At 38.8% G+C, this 27,545-nt stretch overlaps 1 protein-coding gene across 1 annotated transcript in view; it reads right to left on the bottom strand.

Moving 5' to 3' along the window:
• prkci (protein kinase C, iota) overlaps nucleotides 1-27,545 on the bottom strand; it is a 42,764-nt gene that overhangs the window by 10,003 nt on the left and 5,216 nt on the right. The window contains exons 2-13 of the mRNA XM_061731968.1: nucleotides 15,784-15,905; nucleotides 12,839-12,928; nucleotides 8,820-8,870; nucleotides 7,723-7,808; nucleotides 6,993-7,130; nucleotides 6,824-6,878; nucleotides 6,464-6,519; nucleotides 5,439-5,615; nucleotides 3,421-3,518; nucleotides 2,318-2,404; nucleotides 2,070-2,205; nucleotides 1,852-1,939 (exon numbers count right to left, since the gene is read on the bottom strand). Of these exons, the coding sequence (XP_061587952.1) occupies nucleotides 1,852-1,939; nucleotides 2,070-2,205; nucleotides 2,318-2,404; nucleotides 3,421-3,518; nucleotides 5,439-5,615; nucleotides 6,464-6,519; nucleotides 6,824-6,878; nucleotides 6,993-7,130; nucleotides 7,723-7,808; nucleotides 8,820-8,870; nucleotides 12,839-12,928; nucleotides 15,784-15,905 (1,184 nt within the window). The remainder of the gene's footprint in view (nucleotides 1-1,851; nucleotides 1,940-2,069; nucleotides 2,206-2,317; nucleotides 2,405-3,420; nucleotides 3,519-5,438; nucleotides 5,616-6,463; nucleotides 6,520-6,823; nucleotides 6,879-6,992; nucleotides 7,131-7,722; nucleotides 7,809-8,819; nucleotides 8,871-12,838; nucleotides 12,929-15,783; nucleotides 15,906-27,545) is intronic.

Below are 27,545 nucleotides of genomic sequence, written 5' to 3'. Positions count from 1 at the left end.
GCTGTAGTCATTTTAAATTAATGCGCACAACATTTATTTGCACAGTGGAACTTGTCGCTATGATACCACTTTGGTTACCAAGGAGCTCTTTCTATTTTTACTGTATTATGTGGTATAAATACTTGTTCATGAAGCCCTCAATTGTTATACAGAGAGTGATAGTTGCTTGAACACTTGAAGAGCACCTAACCTTTGTGGTAAACAGATTCTTGTGAGTCATAAGTGTATTCATGATAAACCACAATGTTTTTTCCATTTAATACACTCTGCACTAGGAGTATGTCATAAAATGTGTGTGCACACACACACACACACACACACACACACACACACACACACACACACACACACACACACACACACACACACACACACACACACACACACACACACACACACACACACACACACACACACACACACACACACACACACACACACACACACACACACACACACACACAGTACTGGAAACATCAGAGTCTGCTCAATATTGACATGACAGCATCATGCAGTTGCTGCAGATTTGTCGGCTGCACATCCATGATGTGAATCTACCGTTCCACCACATCCCAAAGGTGCTCTATTGGACTGAGATCTGGTGACTGTGGAGGCATTTGAGTTCAGTGAACTCATTGTCATGTTCAGGAAACTAGTCTGAGATGATTCAGACATCCTGCTGGAAATATCCATCAGAAGATGGTCCACTGTGGTCATAAAGGGATGGACATGGTCAGCAACGATACTCAGGTAGGCTGTGGCATTGACACGATGCTCAATTGGTACTAATGGGTCCAAAGCGTGCCAGGAGAATATCCTCCACACCATTACACCCCCACCACCAACCTGAACCATTGATACAAGGCAGGATGGATCCATGCTTTCATGTTGTTGACGCCAAATTCTAACCCTACCATCTGAATGTCGCAGAAGAAATTGACAATCATCAGACCAGGCAACGTTTTTCAAATCTTGTGTTGTCCAATTTTGGTGACCCTGTGTGAATTGTAGCCTCAGTTTCCTGTTCTTAGCTGACAGAAGTGGCACCTGGTGTGGTCTTCTCCTGCTGTAGCCGGTCCGCCTCAAGGTTGAGAGTGCGTTCAGAGATGCTCTTCTGCATACCTCGATTGTAAACGAGTGGTTATTTGAGTCACTGTTGCCATCACCTCAAACCAGTCTGGCCACTCTCCTCTGACATAAACAAGGCATTTGTGCCCACAGAACTGCTCACTGGATATTATCTCTTTTTTCAGACCGTTCTCTGTAAACCCTAGAGATGGTTGTGGAAATACTCAGACCAGCCCGTCAGGGACCAACAACCATGCCACATTCAAAGTCACTTAAATCACCTTTCTTCCCCATTCTGATGCTGATTTGAACTTCAGCAGATCATCTCGACAATGTCTAAATGCATTGAGTTGCTGCCATGTGATTGGCTGATTAGAAATTTGCATTAACAAGCAGTTGGACAGGTGTACCTAATAAAGTGGCCGGTTAATGTACATACAGATACTCTCTCTCTCCCCACTTCATCAGGTATTCCAGCTGTACTAAATTAGGTGGCCGGGGAGTGTATATGCAGTTCATGTTCATTTTAGTTTAGTTTTTAATTTGTTTTATAGTTCATCAACCAACATTAAGTTCACTTTTGAATTTGAATTAATTTATTTGATGAACTCCCATCTCCAGACATGTTTTCCTTCTTTTTTTTTAGCTCCTGTACAACTCACATAATGCAGATTATAAACATAAGTGAAAATGGCTTATCAGCTTCTATGCATCACCTGATAAACTTCAGAGTTCATCATCGGATAGCATTTCTGGTAAGTGCTTTTGGATTGCAATTCTCACCATAATCTTCTCCTCTGAGTATTTCAGGAGCGATGTAATTGGGGGTACCGCAGAAAGTGCTTGTTGTATCGCCTGGTCTTAGACCCTCCTGCAAAAACAAGAAGATCATCAGCTTTGAAATCATCTCAGAGTAAACTGACACTTCTGCAGCTTTCAAGGACTTCTGCTCAAAGTGCACTGCAGTATCATTAGAACACACTTCCATCTGTAAACCACACCTTGCACATGCCGTAGTCTGTAAGTTTGATGTGTCCCTCAGAATCCAGTAGTACATTGTCCAGTTTTAGGTCTCTGTAGATGATTCCCCGCTCGTGGAGGTAGTTGAGTGCCAGACTGATCTCCGCTGAGTAGAATCTGAAATTAGGTAAGAACAATTAGAAATTAATTAGACTATCTAGCGGCTATAGTGACAATGAATGACATCGTGTTTTATTACTTTACGCTACACAACCAAGAATGACTTTACCTGGCATGTTCTTCTGGGAGTTTCCTTTGTCTTTGCATGTGGAACATTAGATCTCCGCCATTTACATACTCAATAACAAAGAAGAGTCTGTGGAAAGAAAAATATTCAAGTTTTCTCTTATCATCTGGTAGGGAGGCTGAATAGGTGTACAAAACAAAAACATCCAAATATTTAGTAGAGGCGTGGAGATTTCTATGACCTAAGACACTTCTCAGTTCAAACTGATCTTTCTGCTTCAATGTAGGGACAGAACAGAATCAAGATTTTCACCACCAGTTGAGTCATTTTTGACCGAATTTATTAATGGAAAAGGTAACCTTGAGTACTGATATGAATTTGCAAGTGAAAGGCTTCATCATTCATCTAGATGTACATTTAGATAAATGAAGTCACTGATAGATTGACCGTAATCGACTCCAAAAAGGTGAAGTTAGTCAGGAGTTGCACCTCTATTTTTTTTTTTTTTTTACTATGAATATCTAATGTTATGTAGATTTTTAAAGGGGTTTCACAATTACTGGGATTTCCCCATTACCCCAGTTGTGATTTTCCATGATCTTTTTAATTACAAAAAGAAAAAAATAGTTGTAGAGTTCTGTTCACCTATAAATATCGGTAAGCATACCATAGAGGAAAAGCTCCCGTATTTCATTTTGAAAGCCACGTCTGTTGATGTCATTTGGGTATGACTTATTACAATAGAGTTCTTTACAAATACAGCCATCTGGAATATATTAAAGATTTTTGACATTTTTGTGTGGTTTTCAACCATTTCATGTAAAATTTTGGTCTGTGATGCCTTAATTGCTTTGTAAATGCAGCAAATTTACTTTCAATCTTGTTAGACTTAAGATCTGAGTGAAATCCAACTTTAGAGATCTGCTAAGCTAACTCATTTTAACTCCATGATGCATAGTGTTCTGCATGTAATTTTCTAACCTTTTTCAGCCTCAACTCTTGTTGAGCTTTACAAACAAAACACATTTGCGCAGCTTTTTGCACTTATACATCACTTCTGCTTTAGTTTTGTTAAGAGATTAATACAGTTGGTGGATTTTCTCTTCAAAAAAAAAAATCCAAATTCCCATAGGCCGAAGACTCACCTGCTTTCTGTTTGGAAACAGGAGTGGAGGCCAACCAGGAAGGGATGATTCGAGGCCTGCTCAAAGACATGCTTTTCTGTTTGGACCCAATCAATGTCCTGAAGGAGAGAGACACAAACACACAGCCAACTATCAATCAGAGATCATTCTGACATTGTACCCTTGAACTAATAAAAGCTGAATAAGCAGAAGCCCATCGACCAAGCAACAAAGCTTGAGGGTTCACTCGTATGGACGACGGCCAGCAGCAGAACAAAAGGGCTGAGCCAGGAGGAGTACAAGCAGGACTCTATTGATGTCTCGATGATAATACGTCTGGACTTGCATGCTGCTCACGTTGACAAGGCAGGGACAGTAGAACACTTCGGCATTGATCAGGACGCATTTGTCAATTTGTCAATCACGCTAAGTGAGCCTAATCAAGGCTAACTACTCTTGTTGCCTGTGGCTGTCCTGCTACATATGTTCACAGGGATCAATTTCTGATGACATGATGGTTTATCTACACCTTCTTAGAAAGACTGATGGCATTGGAGAGGTGTGTCAAGTTGACTCAAAGTGCTTCAGACAAAATACACAAGATGAATGATCAATTACATGAGACAAATATTAGTTGTGATGTCAACGACAGGTCCCATTGATTGTGATATGTTGTTTTACATAAAGACAGAACGGATGAGTTTAGTATTAAATTACCTTAACAAATACTGTATCAGAAGAGCAGGCTGCAGTGTCACTTTCATACAGTACAGCCATCACACATTTTGAGGGTTAACCAAATGTTTCCACTCCCCACAGATACATAGAACAATGTAACATGTAACAATCCCACTAAAACGTGTATAAAGACCACCTGTAATAAACCCCCATGCAGAAGAGGACTAGTGTGGATAATGATTTAGCTCCTGTTTAGATTCATATGTGCCCCATTGCAGACTATGACATCGTATTCTATGCTTCGTGCTATTCTGTTGCTGACACCAAGCTGAGCAGATATGGATTGGAGGCCTTCAGGCAGGTCTGTAACAACTATGACATGCAGGTGAGAGGACTTGTGTGGGAGTTGTTAGCAGTGAAGTGAGGCCTTCCAGCTAAGGAAATGTATATTTCCACTTTCAGAATCTTGCTGACTCCTGATATCCCCTCTCTGAGAGAAGTGTTCCCCCCTCTTCAAGACAGTGGCTAAAACGCACTGCCATTCTCAGCTTTAGAATCATATCACGTGATGATCACGTATCATCAATAAGGCTGATTACTACACTCACACAGATCCACTTTTTCTAAATTCTCATGTTATTAAATTTTATGATTTGTTTTATTATAAAATCATGCAAATTATGTTCAGAGCAAAATCAAAAATGCTACCTGACTCAATACAGAGGTTCTTTTCAATTCAGGAAACTCCCTATAATCTCGGAGGTGTCTACAATTTCACTGTACAAAAAGCTAAAAAAGGTATGAAAAGGAGATGTGTCTCCATTACTGGAGTTAAATTCTGGAATGATGCAAACATAAATTAAAAAACATGTCATTCTCTTTTGGTTTTTAAAAAAATGGTTTGTAAAGCTATGTTTGAAGCTTATAAGTGCAATTGACTATCTGTAAATGTTTCTTTGCCTTTTGTTGTTTCATTGCTTTTCTGTTGTTTCTTTGCTTTTCTATTTTCTTTTTGGTTTTCTGGAGGTCGGTAGCCACAAAAAGAAAGTTGTTAACATAGGATAGGCTTTTATAAGCAGTTTGCTTCAGCCTATGCCTTTTCAGTCATTGTTCAACACATTTTTGGTTTTGTATGAAATGTTAATGCTGTGCATAATGTTTTTTTTTGGTGTTGTGTTTTGTGTTGTCATGACTGAATAAACTTCATTCATTCATTCATTCATTCATTCATTCATTCATTCAAAATGAAATTGTATTCAATTTATTTTGAATTTGCCTTTTACACTTTGACTATCCCACGATGACATTCTGAAATAAATAATTATAATAAAGCAATGGGCAGAGAGGTTAGCCGCCAGTACCTCATCATCATTGACCAGCTCCTTCTTCACGACCTTCATGGCATAGATGCGCTCCGTCTTCTTCAGCTGCACCAGCAGCACTTTGGCGTAGCTGCCTCTGCCGATGACCCGCAGCAGATCGAAGTCTGCCAAGCCCAGGCTGGAGGGCGATTTCCCCGTCTCTCTACTGCTGCGTGCCTGGGGGGAAATTAAAGCAGGACAGGGGAGCGCAGTGATGAGCAGAGGCTTAAAAAGGATCATACGAAGCATCTAAGGTCATCAACAAAAAGTCAACAGTTTGTCATGAATCATTTCAGCTCATTAACCTCTCAATACAATTTCTTCAATCAACTATTGACAGAAGAGATTATTTGGTTTGGACAAAGGGGTGATTTCCTTTGGGTGACTTTGTAAATTGATTGAAACCCCACTCTGCACCATTTTCTGAGCATACATCTTTATATTGAGTTCCATGTCTTTATTAAAAACCATTATTCTGCTTGCATTACATTAGACACTCCTATTACAGCCCAACTAGTCTACAAAGCCTATTTTCACCATTTCCTCACCCATCTTCTTATCTCTCCTGTAACTGTGACTCTCTACCCCCCGTCGGACACAGAGCTGTAGATCAGCTATTTTGGTTCGTCCTCTTTTATCTCCCATCGGTGTCCAAGTCAATGTATTCTTCCCGTTCACCTCCCCTGCTTCATCCAAGGCACACTAACCCCAAACTACATTCCAACCCATTAATCAGCCCCTGGCATTAAAAGATGTGATAAAAGGTTACTTAATTATCTCCACCAAATGAGATCAATACCCAGAGTACTGAAAGGGTGTCTAAGTCTGCATGCTTTTTTATCACACATTTTACACAGCAGGTAAAATGAGGATCAGCCAAATGCAGACCATTACCAAAGAAAAAAGAACCTGTCATGAATTAAAGCTTTTATTACTCCTCCTCACACAAACAATTTCACTCATGCGAGACGTAAACACTTGTCCATTTTATAAATGACTAACATGGATGCAATGACTTCTCTCACCTCTTTCTCCTCTCCATCGTAAGTCAGGCTTTCTCTCGAATCTTTATTATGAAGACCTGGAAAAAAAAAAAGGGGGGGGGGGGGGGGTGACAGACAGACAGTAGGGGAGGAAGATAAGAGGAAAAATAGAACGTAGGAGAGAAAATAGGTGAGAGACAGTCACACATTTATTTTCACAACTCTGTGCAGTGCCAGTGTAATGTGTTATTCCTTGGTTTAAGAAGAAAAAATCCAAAATACTCTAACCCTTAAAGAAAACAACTAAAATATATTGTGCAGCATTATAGTTCAATGGTCCCAAAAGTAAAATGAGCTTTACATTTTATAGGAGAAGTGTCATGGTGTGCACAGCTGCATTACCTTGGTGTTCAGATGGGTCCAACTGACTTGATGGTGGGCCGGGCATAATTGGTTCCTGGACAATAACAGACACTATTAAGTTTCAAAGAAACTCCGCAGCATGTCTCTGAAACAGAATTGAGTCATATGTCTTAAAACTAATGACTCTAGCATTTATTGCACATCTCACCTGAATCATTGGTCTGCCACACTCCACCGTGACCAGTTTATGGCACTTCTTGTGAACCAGCAGTTTGCAGTTGATGCATTTGTAACCCTGCCTGCCCAGACCCCAGATCCGGTCTGTACAGATGGCACAGTGGGCTCGCTGCACAGAAGGGATTACATAAACATTTATTAAAAAAAAATAAATAAATAAATCATAAACCATATGTTAAAATGCATTTAAGTAGAAGAACAAACAAACAAAAATAAATCATAGCAGATGATAATGTCCATATGTTCATTAGTCTGCAATCAGATTCATTAATGTTCACATCAAATAGCTACATTTTTTTTTTATGTCTGCTGTTTAAGGTTTACATAACACATTTTCCCCTTATAGAATTTAAACTTTGAAGTGAAATACATTAAACACAATTATATATGAAATACAAATTTGATTAAGAACACTGATATACATTTGATTATTTTGTCAGCCATGTTTTGCTTGAAATGCAAATTACACAAGATGAGTATATGACGCAACGGACTATTTCTGAAGCATTTAAAGTGATGAAAAAATATGACTTTATTTATTTATTTATATATATATATATATATATATATATATATATATATATATATATATATATATATATATATATATGGGTGTTTTATTTTAGGAGGAACATTTTGAACTTGTTTTTTTTTTTTTTAAACAAAGCCTTGTTGGGTAGAAATTCGGTGTCACGTCTCACCCTGTTAAAGCGTTTGGCCTGAAAGGCGTGACCGCTCGCGTAGTAAAGCTTCCTCCAGCGCCGGGCTCCACGGCGATATATTGACTCTGTGGAGAGAGGAAGAAATGTCAGTGCTCTTTACTTGTACCGGTATATGTGATATGCACATGCTCTTATAAGTTCAGAATTTATGCAGAGATCTGAGAAATGTGAGAAAAATAGGAATGGTCTCCACCCATAACCTTTCAACTTTTTTTATTACTTATTTTTTAATAAAACAGATTCATACAACTTATACAAAATGCATACATGGTAAGTACTGTGTTGTCTTTTTGAATTATGTTTGTAATATTTTTTAAGGCTGTGGATTTGCAGTTTTTCGTACTTTGTGAGCCGGTAAAAATGTCAATGCTATCCTTCAGGTTCCTTAATTACAAAAATATGTTTGTCTGGCTTCTGAAAATTCATATTTATTCACAGTGGAACCAAAACAAGTTTTCTAAGGCTACAACCTATATCGATATTTGTGGTTTAAAGTACTGCAAGCCTATAATTACACAGGATTACTAAATTGATCTCTAAGATATAGAAAGCCAGGGAGTAAAAGGGCTTCATGAACAAATATTGATCAAGCTTATTCAGTAGAGACTACATAATCCTCTCGTCTAAATGTGGGTGGATGTGTTTTCCTTTCGGTATCTTACTAACTGTTTAACTTGGGGGAAAAAAATTAAAAATCAAAGTATTCTTTAAAAGGACCCAGCAGACAACTGAAGTTCATCAACTCATGTCCAAAGTTACAGACATGTAAAAGAGTAATTCTTTCATGCAACAGAATATAATAAAAGTTCTTTTTGAAACTGCTCCCAGAGGCTTTCCGATCATTTCTGAATTTAGTTTTCCATGAACTAACTTAAACTCACGATCTGCTTGATCCTTATTTTAGGATATATATATATATATATATATATATATATATATATATATATATATATATATATATATATGAACAGCCGTCATAGAATCCCAGCGGTAAAGGCCTCCATTTATTGTGTTACACAGTGAGATAAATGCATGTTAGAAAAATTCATCAATGTGTATAAAGAGGGTTGACTCACTGTCCTCTCCTGGACAAGGCATACCAGGTTTCTCTGGTACACATGGGAATACTGGAAAGAAAACAAAGGGCATTATATTTAGAGCTCCTTTAGTTAATCTGGTGAGAGAGGCAAGTCTGGCAGCATCAACGTGATGATGTCGTGATGCTGCTGACCACTTCTCTTTGCAGCTTGAATATCTTTGATGGGTTGGTGGGGAAGTGACATTGTAGATAAATATCATATTGCTTCAAGCTATTCATGGCAGAATTCACCCATAAACATGTTTGTGTAAAACTTAGAGAAAGAGAAAAAGGAAGGTTTTAGAGAAGTCAGCAAGAGGGAGACAGAGCAGCATAGACCTGAAGCAGTGTGAGTCACAGGCGAGGCGTGGGTTAGAGCCATCAAACTCATTAAGGAGCAGACCTGGCGACCCCCTGCGGCGCCGCCAAATCCTCTTCTCAACACCCCCAGTTCATTCCTATACCGCTGCAGTGGCATCCACAGCTTTTTCTTGCCCTGTCATCTCTGATTTGATTAAAATGTTAGTCTCTAACCCCACTACCCCCGAGGTTACACATTTATAAACATGCAGCCTGTCAATCAAATGTTCCATACAGCTCTACATACAAGACCCCAATTCTCTATCCATCACCTGAGTTAACTCTGACCTCCACACTCATGAAGTTGCACGACTATTAAGTTAACTAGGCTAAACTTAAACAGGGAAGTGGACTAGCTCAAGGGCTCAAAGACAGACATTAGCAGCAGAAGAAATGTTGTTTTCACAGGTCACTGCAGCATAAACCATATGTTTTGATGCGCGTCTAGTAAACACAATTTAGTCATATGTATACAGAAATAGACACAATTAGCGGTGGAAAAGGGCAAGGAAAAAAATTAATTAAAAAGGGAACCTAGGAGCAAAACAGATGGCTTTTATATATGATGACAAATAACACAAAAATAAGACATCCCAGATCTGGATAAATGAAATATTCTTATTAAATAGTTTCTTTACATAGTTGAATGTGCTGACAAAACAAAACCACAAAAAAAAAAATCATCATTGGAACCCATGGAGGTCTGGATTTGGAGTCACACTCAAAATTAAAGTGGAAAAACACACTGCAGGCTGATCCAACTTTGATGTAATGTGCTTAAAACACATCAAAATGAGGTTCAGTAGTGTGTGTGTGGCCTCCGCGTGGCTGTATGACCTCCCTACAGCGCCTGGGCTGCTCCTGATGAGGTGGCGGATGCTCTCGGGGAGGGATCTCCTCCCAGACCTGGACTACAGCGTCTGCCAACTCCTGCAGTCTGGGGGATGTCCTGCTAATTGCCTATAATTTCCACCTGTTGTCTATTCCATGTGCACAACAGCATGTGAAATTGATTGTCAATCAGTGTTGCTTCCTTAGTGGACAGTTTGAAGTGTGACTGTCTTGGAGTTACATTGTGTTGTTTAAGTATTCCCTTCATTTTTTGAGCAGTGTATATTTAGTGTAATGACCTCCTTGCTAATTTCAAAACTCTAAAGTGGAGCCTGTGCTCACACGTCAAAGACTATTTTATAACTTTACACATCAAAACCAGAATACACAAGAAAAAGAAAAGTAAAAACAAATGAAAATTAATTAAAAATGTTCCTGATCAAACATAGATATTATTGGATATGTATTCAGCAGAATTACACACCAATATATTTTTATATTTTTTATTATTCTAAGAAATGAACAAGCTGAAACAGTTTGCCATATATGATCCCACATCAAGGGTCTCATATGATGTTGCTCTATGACCTGACATGGAGGTTCTTCACGTTTCTGCCAACTTGTCATCCAACCGCCAGCAGGAAAGTTAATGGACCATCAGGAGTCCAAAGAGCTGAAAATGGTAGGTTTCTCTTAAGCTGGGCATACACTGTGCGATATTTTAAATCGTTTGAGTCTGCCATCTCACGCTGCACAACTAGATCGCTGAGTTCAAAGGTTCGCAGCCCACGAGTAATGGTCTCACACTGTACGTCCCGATGTTCTGATGCGACCCGTCTGCTCACACTATACGTTCATAATCCTCACGTCGGACTTCTGTTACTGGAACTGCAATGTCAAAAAGAAGTGGAAGAGGAGGAACCCGGAAGTGGGACACACCAAAGATGCTCAGCAAAAACAAACGTGCTGCCTTGGAAATTTGTGCCATTCTGTGTGCCGATAAATGAAAAAAGATTAAACAACGTCACGATTGGACAAGGAATTGGCTGGGCAGACGTGGGAAATGCGGTCTATTTTTTCTGCTATTAAAACATGATTTGTAATGTGAATTTGCAACACTTTAAACTACAAATAATAGTTTTTGACGCGACATCAGAGATTGCGCATGCTCTCTGCGAAAAGATGAGGCCAATCGGGTTGTAGCTGCTTCAACTGTGCGATACTTTCACGAGGAGCGACCAGGATTTCAAACACATTTGATTTTCTTGCGAGCACACGATTTGTGATGGGGAGCTCGTCGTGAGGTGTTAATCTCTCGTCGTTACCCCACGTATACTGCACGAGGCACGACCAACGATTGGGTCGAAATCCGGCCCGATCCAAAAAAATTGTTGCACGAGTAGAAAATCGGTTCAAAACGAGCTGACAATCGCACAGTGTCTGCCCGGCTTTAGGACTCACCACTGACCAAGAAACTTAACTGAATCACGTGACAGGCTACAGAGCACTAGAACATCTTATGAGTCAAATATTGACAAAGGAAAAAAAGCCCTCTTTCAAATGTAAGGTTTTACTTTTCTAGATCTAACAGAGATGCTGTGTAAAAAACTTAGGATTAAATAGAGACGTATCAATCCACTTTACCTACATCAATGTCATTATACACCTCCTGGTAACCAATACCAATTAAAATGTCAAAGGGGTAGTTGTTGTTGTTTTATATTTATGTTTTATAAATCTTATATTTGCAATAAAAGCTGACAAAGCTGTAGAAAAAAAAAAAATTAACATCCAATCCTCCAAATGGGAAAAATAACAATGATTCATCAGAACATGATTAATAAAGTTGGGCTTGATTAATCCTGCTGTTCAATAGTAGTTTCTACTATTTTAATAATAGAATTCAATTTCACACCTTTTAAGTTTCTTTTTTTTTGATAAGTGCTGTCATTTTTATATTCTGCCACAAATAAGGGTATTGGCATATTGGTGAATCCGTATATCATCCAATACCATGTCATTTATACAAAACAGAAAGGCAATTCTTTGTTGGTCTAAAAACCAGAACGAGGATTTTATGCAGTAAAAAGAAGCCAAATCAGGACCTGGGCAGCTTGGAGTCACTTTGACCTTTGACTCCCCTCCCTACACCAAAGCATTTTAGAGTCAAATGTGAGGCAGCATGTCCTACAGATAAAACATAGCGGAAACTGGTTAAAGCAACAATGGAATGATACCAAGCACGGCAGCAAATCTACATCTAAATGACTAAAGAAAAAAGAAAATAATCAAGGTTTTTCAATTGTCCACTTTAAAGTCAAACCTCAACCTGGAGAGCTGTGGAGGGATTTTAAGAAAACTGCACATAAACAGATATCCACAAACCCCAATGAACAATAGCAACATCATAAAGAAGATAACTGCATAAAGATAAGATAACTCAATTCAAACTAACAATTCCTCCATGGCAATATGAGAGACTGATAATGTCACTTAGAAAAACAGTTTTGTCAAGTACCGGTAATAGCTGCTAAAGGTCATCGTAAAACTACTGAAATACAGGCGAACTTTTGTTTACAGCCAGTGTTTTCAAATTTGTCTTGGTCAGAAAAATTATGATATGGTGCAATATTGTTTGGTATTCTTCAACTGAGGTTGTATTTAATTTCAGCTCCCCAACAAGTCTTAAAATTGGACAAATTCAACCTTAGATGAACAATACGTACACTTTCGATATGTTCAAATTTGCTGAAAGTGAGTAAATCCTTTTTCACATGATTATATGTTGTTAAAAATAGTAAATGTGTGAAAAGAAGTAAAGCTCACCATGGATAATGAGCTCCGAGTCTTTGTTGAGTTCATAGAGGCGCAAAGCTTCCTCCAATTCCAGCTGAGAGGACACAGTGCAGGGGTCACCTGCCAGCAGAGGAGACACAATCTGATATTCAACACATTTACATAAAGACAAGAAATCTACTTGTTGGAGGATGGGTGTTAAAAAAAAATTAAGACTAAATCTTTTTTATACCCTATGCAGTAAACTACATTTAATAATCGTATATGCAGTCACCAGCCAGTTAAGGAGATACACTTGGTATAAACCGATGAGTATACATATACACTCAGCCCTTTATCAGGTAGAGCAGGTGTATGTAAAAATGTCTGTTGAGTGCATTACATTATGTTTTAAATATGTAATTTCAGTACTGTATTAACTCATATAAAAACAGAGATCTAATCAAAAGCCATTCCACCTTTAAATGCCTGGTGGCACTTTGGATCATGTTAAACCACTGCATGTAGTAAACTTGCACAATAAAAGCCCTACCAGGAATAGGAAGGTGTTTATCCTGTTAAACTTAGAAGGGATAATTGTATACACAACAGGAAGTGCTAAGTGTGTAATAACAGTTTCCATTTATGTTTATAATTCAATTTTAAATACACACTATGCCCCCATAGGATAACACGCAATTTATAAAATTAATAAAAACCTCTCTGGAGCAACATACAAGGAAAAAGTAATATATTGTCTCCATACAGATTTTTGGAAAATGGTAACTCAACTACTCCAGTAGGACCCGAATGATATAAGACACAGGTGTCGGACTCCAGTCCTCAAGGGCTGCTAATCTGCATGTTTTAGATGCCTCCTTGCATCAACACACCGGATTAAAAATGAATGGTCATCACCAGCATGTCATCAAGGTCTGGATAACTCTGTTGGTGACAGTCGTGTTTATCAGGGCGTGTTGAAGCAGGAAAATATCTAAAACATGCAGGATGATGGCCTTTGAAGTATGACACCCCTGATATAAGGGATGAAGACATTTTAGAAGTTGTTTGACCCAGAAATTAGTCAGACTGGTGAAACATCTTAAAAAAAAAAAAGAAAAAAAAAGAGAACTATTATGTATTCACTTTGTACAATATGCAGCTTCCCATCATTTCAAGACAGGATGGCTAAAATTGACTAAAAGTGACAATCAAATTTGTTAGTCTAATCGCTACTTGGTTTATTAAAGTCCCGAGCACAAGTTTTGATCTCTCGCTGAAAACTACAGCAAAAGTTGAAATTCTTTGACATACCGTTACTTGAGACGACCAATTGAGTTGGGGTATAAATAATTAAACTACATTATGTTTAGCAGGTACTTTTATCCAAAGTGACTTACAACAGATGAATACAATCAAGCCACAATAACATAGCCGAATAATAAATGAATACTAATAATAAAAGACAGGACAAAATTATGAGGATAGAAACAACAAGACAGAAACTTACAAATCAGAGATATTTAAGTTGTAAAAACATGAATAACTAGATGAAAAAAATGCATTTCCAGTCCTGAGAGCAAAAGACAAGAATACATAAAAAAGTATGCTATAATAATCATTACCTCATAAAAAGACAGTCTAACTGAAGGTTTGATTTCCAATATAAACACTGAATTACGTGTGTGCATGTGTGGGAGATAGCAGTAACTGATGCTGCCATTCAAGTGTTCTTTTAACTGTTGAATCAACTCTTCAGACTCAGATCCAATTATGATTAACAGGGAAAAGGCAGGTGACACACTGGCCACTGGTTCTATTCTCTATCCACCTAATCACGATGACAAACTACTGATGGTATAAATAGCACAAGAACAGAAACTATGACACATCATGTATGTTTACAATAAAACTAGCTGTTCCAGATCAATGTTGAACCAGTGGGAGGAATGTGACCATTATTAAGTTTCAGTTTCAAGAATTAGTGTCTTGTTTGTGAGTTCAAAACAGGAAACAAGATAAAGCAAACATTGCATGGCCCTAAACTATTATTTTCTTAATCATTAAATTGTTTCCTTATTACTTTCATGATATTGTTGTCATTTTTTATCAAAACAGGCAAAATAGCAACAAGATGGCAGTTAACTGATTCATATACAACATATTTACCGATTCTGACAGGTAATTAAAACCACAACTATTCACATTGAGGTCATGAAACTTCATTTTCAGATCAGGTACAAGCTGCAGAATGTTGTGTACCTCCTTTCAGGGCTTGTAAGCAAGCAAGTTCACTTGTTATCTACAGAATATAAATGAGATGTTCTGCATCAATAAATGCTACCTATATGTGCATGATATCAGACGAAGGGACACACTGGGTGAAATGCCTTTTCGTCTGCCAGAATATTTGAGAGTGAATATTAAAATCTCAATTTCATATTACACAGTTGTGTGATTTCCAGGTATTGGGCAGTAATTGACACTTACTTTTGACTAGTTTATTTAGTGAGCACCACCAGGTATTGTAACAGGCATTGTTAATGACTCCAGTGATTCTATGTGGATGGCTAGAGGTGGGAACCCGTGTAGGTTTAATGAGTTTAAGCAGGCTGAACTAATGCAAAGCCTAACAATCTGATGGTACTATATTTTCCTATGGTACCATAACCGGTGCCTGACCAGCTATAAAGCAGCTTATTGAATGATAAAATCTCTATATCTTCTGGAAGGTTAAGACTAATCATAACATTCAATTGATAAATATGTGCCAGGTTACGGCAGCATGTGTTCCAATTAACATTTGAGAACACAATGATAAAAAAAATAAATTAAACAAGCGATCTCCATATATGTACTCATAAACTTGTTTTTCTGCTTAGTAAGTCACTGCCTTGTTTCTTTGAAAAGTGCATTTTATGACACAGGCCACCGTGGCTGCTCTCTCATTGTTCATTATGGAAAAACTGGGTGTGGGCTGTGAAAGGCAAACATACCTTCTTCATCGATCCACTTCATGGTGAAGAGCTGGTCGTTGTCCATGCAGCACATGTCCTTCACCTCCCCATACAGGTTCTCGTATGAAATTGATGGTTCAAAATGTGTGATCATGATGTCCCTGCAGAAAAGAGATACAAGTCATTTATTTGTAAAAGAATTAGGTTCTTTTCTGCATTGATTTGCCATAAAATGTGACTAACTACAACTAAGTCACAATTATGGGCAAACACAATGTACTTTAGCTGATGAACAATAATGTATTATGCCACACACATTAGAAAACAAAGTGCTGGAGAAAAAGTGAGTGAACCCAACGACTTTCAATAATTTAAGAACCAAATGAGTCCGTCGTTGCACACATGGAGTAAAATAAAGGAAATGCCAAGCCCAAAGTTTTAAGGATAAAAACAGTCAAATGGCCCCCCTGATCATTTTGATTCATTTCTTTTGTTTCCTCTTTCATCGGATTTATTTAGATTTTTCAGTCTCTATTGCCTCTTTTCAACCCACCCAGTTCTGAACAGGTTCTACAAAAAACTGGCTTGTTTTTCCACCGGCTGGAGAGGCCCGGAGAGCCAGGACCCCAGGTCATTTATTACGGCACTGAAGCAGGAAATCCATAGAATGAGCGCTAAATCCCTCAGAATGACAAAAATGGTGAATGCATTTGGGTATGTGCAGACAATGATGCGGGCCCCAACAATCTTGTTTGGGATCCGGAATAAACTTCATGCAACTTTCCGCCATCAACATCGTTTACATTTAAGGGCAAAAGTTGATCTTTTTAGAGTCACATGTTTACTGTTCAGCACACGCATTTCTGATTGCACGGTTAAATCAGAAATAATGCATCCAGAATTTCCTGCTGATATACGTTTTAAACTCACAGATGTTGTTTAAATATTGTGATTTCATTGTTTTGGTTGGTGAGAATAATCACGTCCCCGGCTGTGATGTAGCGGTTGTTGCATCTGGCCCAGCAAGGCTTTGGGCTAGTGTAGCACCATTTATCTGGGCAGTGAGTCTGTGCAGTATGCAGAGGAAAAATGTATCTGGCTTTCTTCACTAATTTTCCATAATTCCAAGTTGATTTTCCTTTAAATTAAAAAAAAAAAAACAAAAAAAAAACTATGCACCTAATTTGATAACACAAAATTACAGTTTTAGAACAGATCCATTAAACATTTGCATTACTAGTTAGAAAAGTGCATTAATTTCACTTAGACATGCAAATAAGTGGCTTTTTGGCAGTGTAGTTTATAAGGGCATGACAACATAACCACTCAGGACAGAATAAAGATCCCAAGAGAGACATACTCAAAACATGCAAAATAAATACTGTTACTAGGCAGCATCTTCGAGTCACTATTATCATTTCTTATTAATTCCAACAATAATCTCTAATTATTACTTGTCAAAAGACCAAAACTCAATAACAACAATCAGAGGCTATTGAAATGCAAATTTAAAGTGCCCCAAAGTCCAAGGTCTCCAATTGTATTCCTCTTCTCAATGATTTATCAAAGAGAAACTCTGGAGAGTGCCACACTTTTGATGCGGAGAGTAACAGATTTTTTTTTTTACCAAATTAACACTGGTAAGTGTGAATCACTGCCTCAAAGTCTGTCACGTCTGTGTGTGCGTGCATCTGTACAATATCATTGTGGCTGTAATACAGCATCAAAAACCAGGAGCAAGACAGACTGCAAAAGTGGGAAGGAGAGAATTTCCAACTAAAATAGATTGATAAAGACAAATACTTGACTTGTATGGTTGTCACTGTAGCTCACAGGCCACAATCGCAGGCTTCCATACAGAAAATACCCCAAGACTGGGCTTATCTGTGCAAATGCACACAAACAAACATTACACTATAGGTATGTCATGAGGGCTGCAGTCAATCAAACCCTATGAAAGGGATCCGCTGACCCTTATAATTTCATGACAGGAGGATTGATGTACCTTCTCTCTGGCCTACCTCTGTTTATGACCTAAAGGCAGAGGATGATGGTGAAAAAAACAAGCCTTTACAGTTTTATAAGCCACTCAAGTCTGAGGTCAGGAGTCTGAATATGAGATCAGTAATAGGGCTAAGAACTAGGGCTGGGGATCGATTCAAATGTCAAGAATCGATTCGATTCCGATTCTTAAGATTCAGAATCGATTATCAAGATTTCATTCGATCCGATTCGATTTCCGATATTGATTTGAGTAAGTGTTATTAAAACTGTTTTTTGAGCTGTTGCATGAATTATATGACTGTAGTTATGCAAAATATTAGTACTAGTATTATATTGAGATTCAACAGCAAGTATTGCAGCTAATGATGCTGTAAGGACCAATCAGCTCCCAGAATGCTGATATAACTGCTTTCAGAAACATCATGTGGGTCAGAATTACCAAACAGATCCAGGGCATGAAATCGGTTTTATTTTTTCCCACGTTCCGTTTTTATTTGTTCCATTTTCGGTCTATTTTGGTTTTTAAATTTTTGAGCATTTGGTTTTTAGCATTTTTTGCAAATGTAACCCCAAGACAGTATATAAAGTAATGAAATATAGACAATTTATGCAATTATAACCTAACACTTTAATGTTTTCATACCTTTAAACATATTTAAAGGCAAAAACATGGCACCAGTTATTCTCGTGTCCAACAAAACATTCCTTTTTTGGGGATAAACAAAAAAATAACCAAAAGTTGTAATGTAATGATGAAAAAAAAAAAAAAAAAACAAATACATAAAAGAAAATAAATAAATAAATAAAAAAAAATAAAAAAATCGATCTTTAGACATATGAATCGATTTTTAGGAATTAATATGAGAATCGATTTAGAATAGGGAAATCGATTTTTTCAACACAGGCCTAATAAGAACATGGGAGAAGATTAGAACAGAAAGATTTAAATAAACAGCCAGAGATGACCATAAGGACAAATACCTCTTTACATCATTTAATGCCATTGAAGATGGACTTGTTTTGTTCTTCCATGTCAAAGCTTCATTAGGGTTTTCACTGCATAGAAAAACGCGAGATGGCCACCTCGGGCAAATTTCATGCTGCCTTGGCGCACTGAGAACAAAACAGTATTCTTTGCAAGCATGGAAAACAGTCTTTCCAAACAAGTATGAACGTGGTGTATTTGACATTTGAGACCACAACTGTGGTTCTCTGCCACCATGTCAAAGTTAAAGTACAATGAATGTGTCTGATGGACTGCAGGATTTAAGATTCCTTGAAACAGATAATGCCCACACACAAGTTCTCGATGTTTCTCTGAAATAATGTTATATCCCATCATTCATTTTACACACGTCTAAAATTACAGACTTCTTTACAAAGAGAATTCCTAAGGCGGAGAACTGTAACGACAGGTATATAGCGCAGAGAGCAGACATGATTAATTGAGCATGGGAAAATGTTGAATCGTATTACTTTTTTTTTAATAATGGTTCATTTATCAGGAATGAAACTATGATACAGTCACAATATGCCTGTGAAGGAGAGATTAGGAGTACAAGTGCAAATCAGAAGCTCTCCATTTACCAGTCAGTCTACGTTCCCCCTCTCACCTATGGTCATGAGCTGTGGGTAGTGATGGAAAGAACGGGATCACAGATAAAAGCGGCTGAAATGAGTTTCCCCTGCAGGGTGTCTGGGATCTCCCTCAGAGATTGGGTAAGAAGCTCAGTCATCCAGGAGGCTCTCAAGAGAAGAGCCGCTGCTCTGCCGCATCAAGAGGAGCCAGATGAGGTGGCTCAGGGATCTGGTTACGAGGCCTCCTGGATGCCTTCCTTGTAGGGGTGTAACGATACACTAATCTCACGATACGGTACGATACACAATATTGAGGTCACGATAACGATACGATATTATAGCAGTATTTTTTAACAACCTTGAATGAGGAACATATGACTGGAAAAAAAAATTGTCTTTTATTTGAAAGACACAAAATACAAAACAATACTGTGCGTTTGCCTTATTGTTACAGTTTGTAATGCTTTATAACTGTTTTAAGTTTTAAAGAGAAAGCCAGGCCAACCATTTTCCACAAACTGAACTAAAAGTAAATGTCAGGTTTGCATTATGCATCTTCAGTTTCATACAAGTACAAATATTTTGCCACAAACTGAATAGTTTCTCTCATGTATGATTTGACTTTTTTCTTTTCCAGAAATTTAACAACTAAAATTACCGGTAAGTAAATAAATAAATACATACAATTTTACATCATAAAAAATATTGATTCATGCTCACCTTATAAGTGTAAAAGGAGATTTATTTTTGTTAAGAAGGTTATTTTGGTAATTCAGGGTTCATTATTTTATAAATTTATTCTTTATATTCTGATGTAAATCAGGGACTATAATTACACTAGTCAGTTTATCTGTAGTGATTAGTCTGTTTTAGATTGGGCGGAGTGATACGCCACAGTACGGCACTAGGTGCTGTGTTGATGTTCTAAAATCCTACGCTGTTGAGTGGACATTAAAGTACACTGGAACTCAGCAGAAGTTGCCCCAGTGTTTATCCTACTAAAAAGGTTTAATTTAATAAGGTAAGGCTTAACTCTACACCAGCCTTACATAAGTAAAGGTTCAGAGCTCAAAACGGGACCGCAAAACGGTACTAGTTTCTTCTGAGCGGAGTAAGATTTTGGTCCGTGGGTCGAGGCGTGGTCGCACGCGCGGTCGGATGCGCGGTCGGATGCGCGTTACTAGTCAACACAATAGATTAATATTAATAACCCAATATCACGATACACTTTGTCACCTCCACGACACGTTTCGTGACGTTTTTGTATCGCAAAATTTCGTGGCACGATATATATTGTTACACCCCTAGACCCAGGGAAAGACCCAGGACTCAGTGGAGGAACCATGTCTCTCGGTTGGCCCGGGAACTCCTTGGGATCATCCCAGATGAGCTGGACCAAGTGGGGAGAGGGAAGTCTGAGCTTCCCTGCTTAGGCTACTGCCCCCATGACCCGACCCCAAGATAAGCAGCAGGGGATGGAGGGATGTTGAGGAACAGAATCTGAGAGGAGTTGAAGCGAGAGTAGGCAAAGGAATAGTACATTAAAAAGAAACGTTTATAAAGTTTATGACTCCCCCTCCACTGAAATGTCTACTCTGTAAGTGGTTCACGATTGCGCTCAGTCAGTGCGTTTACATGGGAAGTTTAATTCCTCTTTAATTAAGAATTAAAATGAAATCCGATTTAAAATGAGTAAAAATTACCATGTAAACACTAGGGCTGTTCGATTTTGCCCAAAAATAAAATCTCGATTTTTTTCTCTCAAAATCCGATTTTCGATTAGAGTTGTCCCGATCCGATCACGTGATCGGAAATCGGGGCCGATCACGTGATTGCAGACTCGATCCGGACTCGGACGTTATGAGCCGATCAGGAATCGGATATATATATATCAGGGTTTCCGTTGTCCGGTAATTGCCGGACTTTGTCCGGTAAAATATGCCGAAGTCCGGTATTTTATAATCTCTCCGGTCAAAATGTCCGGTGAAAACACTCACTGGTGCCGACATCCGCATGTGCGTTGATTTATGGTTCCGCGTCGCACCGACGCAGAGTCTACAGCGTAGGGTTCGCGGCGATGCGCACCCTACGCCCGACCCACCCGACCCTTTTAGATCCGAGGCTTTGCGTAGATGTGGCTTCCGCAACTTTCAGGCGCTTTTTCTGCGCAAGCAAGCTTTATAGATGAGGCCCCAGGACTGAAGCGGAGCTGCGGCGCCGACATTATGGTTCCGCGTCGCGGAAGGCTCTGCGTTGGTGTGACGCGGGACCATAAATCAACGCACACGTGGAGTAGTGGGCTCGGAACGGCAGCCATACACCGCATGCGCGCAGAGCACGCCTGTTTGTTTTGAAGCTGAAGCAGCCCTATGCTAAAAAAAAAAAAAAGAAAAAGAAAAGAAATTTTTTTTATACTGACTTAAGAATGTTCAAGCTGCCTACCTCCTATGTGCTCAGTTTACAGTACACATGTTAAAATATAATAAAAGGGTCATCCTGCATAATTTTCTTTTCTCTTCTTCATTTTTTATTGTTTTATAAAAGTATCGGATCGGGACTCGGTATCGGCAAGTCCTCAAAATCAAAGGACTCGGACTCGGACTCGGGGGCAAAAAAACCTGATCGGGACATCCCTATTTTCGATTACGATTATTTTGTGAATTGACAAAAGGCAAAGAAATGATTTCAAATATGCTGTTTTTTTATTGAACATTTGCCCCATTGGGCTTTAAGTGCAAACTTTGCTCTTATTAAACCAAAAATGAATGAATAAAGTGCAAAACTCTGTAAAATAAGTTGAAAAAAAGTTTTAAAAAATATAATAAAATATAAAGTTTTATCTCTGAAAAAAAAAAAAAATCAGCAAATCAGCACTTGCAAACATACAGTAAGTTATATTTCCAATTAAATAAAACAAGACATTTTCTAATTAAACTAAACTGGGTCTTTGCATGCTAAATAATAATGCAACCCATGAAGGAGGTAGAGGTGTGTAATGTCAGTCATTACATTTGCTATTCACATTTGCAAGTTTTTTGCAAGGAACACGAGCCGGTCTACCGCATCTACAACGCCCCCTCCTACACTAAAGAGCCTCTCCGATGGGGCACTTGTCGCAGGTATTGAGAGGTATTTCCATCAATCATTAATATGGTATCAATCATTAATATGTGTGCAGACAAGGTAAAAAAAAAAAAAAAAAAAAAAAAAAAAAAAGTGAAAAATCGATTTTACGAGTTTCACGTTTTAACATCGTTCTAATTACATAATCGCGATTACGATTTAAAATTGATTAATCGAACAGCCCTAGTAAACACCTTATTCCGAATGAAAATGGCCATTCTGAACTAAACTTAATTCCGAAGTAAGTGGCTGGTTTATTCCGATTTCAAATCCGAATAGAATAATTCCGCGATCATGTTTACACTCGTTCCGCTTTAAATTAATTCCGGTCTTTCTGCACTGCTCGTTCCCTTGCCCGTCTGTCGCCATGACGCTTATATTTTGCACTGGGCTTGTTTTCAAAACAAAGTTTTTCAAGATGGCAGCACGCAATAAATCGTCAAGAGCAGAGACGATTTATTTAATAAATAGCTTGGAGAACAGATGGCAGGAAACATAAAAATTGTGAGCTTTTCAAAGTTGTAGCGACTAAGCGGCTAAGTTTGTTTTTCTTTCGGTAGACGTAACTTCCGCCCCCCTATCCAATCAGAGCCCTTCCCAACTCCCAGACCTTAAGGGGAATTGGATAAAGCCAATCAAAAGTTTAATTCGGAATTATTTCATTCGGAATAATTAATACCGAATTAAAAAACATCATGTAACTGTGGCCAGTTTGTCCTCTGACAGATCCTTCTAACTTGACATGTTTAAGTCATCTGTAAGGTAAAGATACTGCAAAGACAGTCACACTGTATGCACCGTGTCTGGGCAAACACAGTCTGCAAAAGAAACTGAAAAAAAATGCAAATCATTGAATAAAATTGTAACGGTCTACCAGTCACTACATTTCTGGGTCACATTTAATTATTGAAAAAAATTGAGTTACAGTAGTCAATTTCATAATTTTCATTTAAAACCAATATGCTCACCAAATAGTTTTAGTCAACATGTACATGAATACATTCATATTTAATCAACCAAATTAATTAACCAAAATTGCAAATTTATTCATAATGCAGCCATGATGCTGTCAGTTTTAACATCATGTGTTGGTGGTCTGATTTTGAGTCTAATTGGAAAAGCCTGGAGCCCTGTTGATTAGAAAATGTTCGGTTTTTTTTTATTCCTCTCCCCAAAATACATCAAATTTGCTCAATTATATTTAAATCTGCATAATACTTAGACCATCAGCTGCTCTCATTTCTACAGATTGACATCAGCTACAGACATACTCGTACTCATAATTAAAACTGCTTGGATTGAAAACCAGGCGTGAAGAACGTGTGCTAAGCAAGAATGCACTCATGTTAGGAATCACTCTGATGCCAGCTTCTCCCTCCCCCCTTTTTTATTTACCCCCCTCGCCCTACTCCTTCACCCCTGCTGGTGTAAATCATTGCCTTGGAGCAGGAGGAAAAAACTGGCAGCTACACACTGCTAAAGTATGACCTCACCACAACAACCTTTAGCTTCTACTTCCTCTTAAAGCCTTGATAAATCAGAGACTGTAAGCAATTATTACACCGCAGTTCCCACACTGTGACTGTAAAGAAAAAACCCAAACTATGATCTTAAAAAATAAAATATATCATAACTATGCCACTTATCACTTTAACTGGCAATGATAAAAGCATATCTACTTCAAAGCAAGGCGATAAAAGCTTCTTCTCCACCCCCAAAACTATGATTTCACAGATACTTATTTTAACTGTGCAGTACAGCAGAGACAACTTTGAAAAAAATGTCCTTTGGTAAACCAAGTTTCCTTGAAACAAATTTACTGTGTTTAAATCAGGGGAAAAGAAGGAAAAATACATTCAAGAACGTGTTGAATTTATATAAAATGAGTCAATGAATGCATAGTTATAAGGATGGTAAAAAAATAGATAATTTGCAATGAAAGTACTTTAAATTTTCAACCTATTTAAAGCTCATTTTCATTTTATATAAACTGGATTAACAACTACATCAATTGGTAGTCTGAGATGGAAAGAAATTAGTAGTGGAACCCATTAAGAAACATTGACTACGTTTACATGCAGTCAATAACCCTTTTAAAACCCGAATATTGGCAATAACCCGAATTTGCACGGCCATGTAAACACTTTAAATAACCCGAATTTGCTCATATTCCGGTTTTTAAAAACCCGAATATTACCCCTGGGTTACTCCTTTTAAAACCCGAATATTCAGTCATATAAACGCCAAATGGAATATCCCGACCAAACGGAACAGGAATTTGTTTTCTGCGCATGCTCTGTTCGCAAGGAATCCTGGTCTTTTGAGTCCAGGACGTACTTCTAAACCAGCCTTTCTCGACCGGGCTGTCGCGGCACCCTGGTGTGTCGTCAAAAAATGACCTATTCTGACATTTCATATATAAATACCGTATTTTCGCAACCATTCGGCGTGCTGTGTGGAAAGGCATACCCTCATTTTTGTGTGTCATTTGTATTTAAAACACACACACACACACACGGCGCGCCGTCTACACACTAACACACACGCTCCGCGGGACACACACACAAGCACGCAAGTGTGCGTTTTTAAAAATAGAGCCGGAGCAAAACTTAGTTTGATTTACTTTATTTCAGTTTTTACATTAATCAACCCCATCAAAGTCTCATCCTCTGTGTCTGCATTAAAGAGCTCCGCTCGCTGTCAAAGTGTCTTTCCGTGGCGGCGCCTCGAAATGCTGGCTTTTGCAAAAGCTCGCAAAATAGTCCCAGCAGACACCTTAGCCCACGCATCAACAATACATCTGCAAACTGTGGCATAATTTGCCCGGCGCTGCTTTCCACTCCTGGAGAAACTGTTCCCCCTCAGTCATCCATCGCTCCCACGCCGCTGCAGCCTTAAGGCTGATTTATGGTTCCGCGTTAAACCGACGCAGAGCCTACGCCGTAGGTTACGTAACCTCCGGCGTAGGCTCCGGCGTAGGATCTGCGTCGATTTATCGCGGAACCATAAAGCCTTCACTTTGAACGGCCGGTTCACACCGACGTCCAGCGGTTGGAGTTCCTTTGTCAGACCTCCCGGAATAACAGCAAGCATAGCGTTCATATTTTTCACTTCTTTTTTTATACTGTCTGTGAGAAGGGCGCATAGAGTCACAGATCAGCAGCGATGGTGATGTGTGGAAAAACCACCGGGTCGCCGCAAACATACACCTGCCTCAGCCACTCATCATCACCCGTTCATCCATCCAGCCCTTTTTGAACATTTTGGCATTTGTGGACGGTAGAAAGTCCCGAGATAGCGAGATTTACATGAAGTTGGGAGAAAAGTTGCGTGAAGCAGCATTTGTTTTGAATTTGGATACAGGAAGAAGCAGAAATGACGGTAATTGCGTCATCACGTTCTCCGTGCGTCGCTGGTTTGATCCAGATATCCCGAATGATTAATTACCATGTATACAGGGATAACCCTGTTTGCTCACGCATGTAAACTTAATATTCCAAATGTTTCAGAAACCGGAATATTAGCAATAACCCGAATTTTGACTGCATGTAAACGTAGTCACTGTTTGCCTTTGTGTAAAATAAATATTTTCCATGGCCCCCTGACAAATGAATGGTCCAATATTTGGTTTAATGTTATAGTAAGCTTCTGAACTGGATAAAACTAACATGTAGCCGGATTCCTTAAAGTAACTACAGGAGAAGGACTGAGTGGTTAGCAACCTCAGGCTTATCACTGGCAAGGAACCGGGAGCAACAACATTCCACACAGACCTGGCATTCCTCCACTCCGCACCGTCATACAGTTTGGCTAAATTAAAGAGGGAGGAGGAGGTGGGGGGTTGTGCTGACCTATGCTTCTGATGTCTTAACTGCAGCTCGATCCACCCAGCATGAACCGATTCATCACTGGTGAGAGCTAAAGCAAGAAGACGGGTCAGGCTGCCCTCCCTGACTTACATGAGCACCATCCATGTAAACCCCTGCCGGGCACAAGTGTGCCCCCAGCAGCAACGCCATATGACCCGTATGAATCCCATGTCAACATGGACAAACATTAAAGTTTAAAACAAAACTACCCAGCAGAGGTTCAATTCAATTCAGAAATGCGTTATTAATCCCCAAAGGGAAGTCAATTAAGGTTGAAGTTATGAAAAAAACATTTTCAGACACAGGCGGTCCTCAGTAATGAAACACAGCCCTGCTAGTTCTGACAGCAGGATATTATGGTCTCCATGCAACACAGCACACCTGCAGTAATAAACGGGAGGGCGTTCACTACTCAGACCACAATAATAGCACCACCCATATACACGCCAATAGGCCTGGGAACAAATTCACCCACAATAACACATACACAAACACTTCAGCTATATGAAATATGCAAGCAGGATGTGTAGCACCAAAGTAACAGCTGAGAATCTGAGATATTCACAGTCATTATCTACAATCATAAGTGACAATATGTCACCAAAACTGCACATAACGGCTCTGAATGGAAAGAATAACTATGGTTTCTAGCAGTCTGGTAAGGAAGGATGCAGCACCGTCCTAAATGCAAAAGAGAGATTAATATTTTCCGGCAACAAAACAATTTCCAGTTCATATACAGGTTTTAAATTAAGACCCTACAAGTATTGTTTGGAGCGTCAACTAGGAATGGGCGATGTTTTACCGTTCATGATATACCGTCAAAAAAATTCCCCATGATAAGAATTTGTCATCTCGCGGTAAAAACGATAAATTCCCGTTGATGACGTTTTTGTGTAAAGCGAAGACAGCGTTAAATCCATGCACAACGTACGTGAAGGAAGGAAGGAAGGAAGGAAGGAAGGAAGGAAGGAAGGAAGGAAGGAAGGAAGGAAGGAAGGAAGGAAGGAAGGAAGGAAAGAAAGAAAGAAAGAAAGAAAGAAAGGGGAGAAGGAAGGGAGAAAACAAGGAAAGAAGGAAGGAAGAAAAGAGGAAGGGAAGAAGGAGGAGAGAGCAGGAGGAAAGAAGGAAGGAAGGGATAAAAGAGGAAGGGAAGAAGGAGGAGAGAGCAGGAGGAAAGAAGGAAGGAAGCGAAAAAAGAAGGAAGGAAGCGAAAAAAGAAGGAAG

Source organism: Cololabis saira, chromosome 10 (genome assembly GCF_033807715.1).
Source record: "Cololabis saira isolate AMF1-May2022 chromosome 10, fColSai1.1, whole genome shotgun sequence".
NCBI lineage: Eukaryota > Metazoa > Chordata > Actinopteri > Beloniformes > Belonidae > Cololabis > Cololabis saira.
Note: the sequence above shows the minus strand (reverse complement) of the source record. Positions and strands in the feature narration are given on the sequence as shown.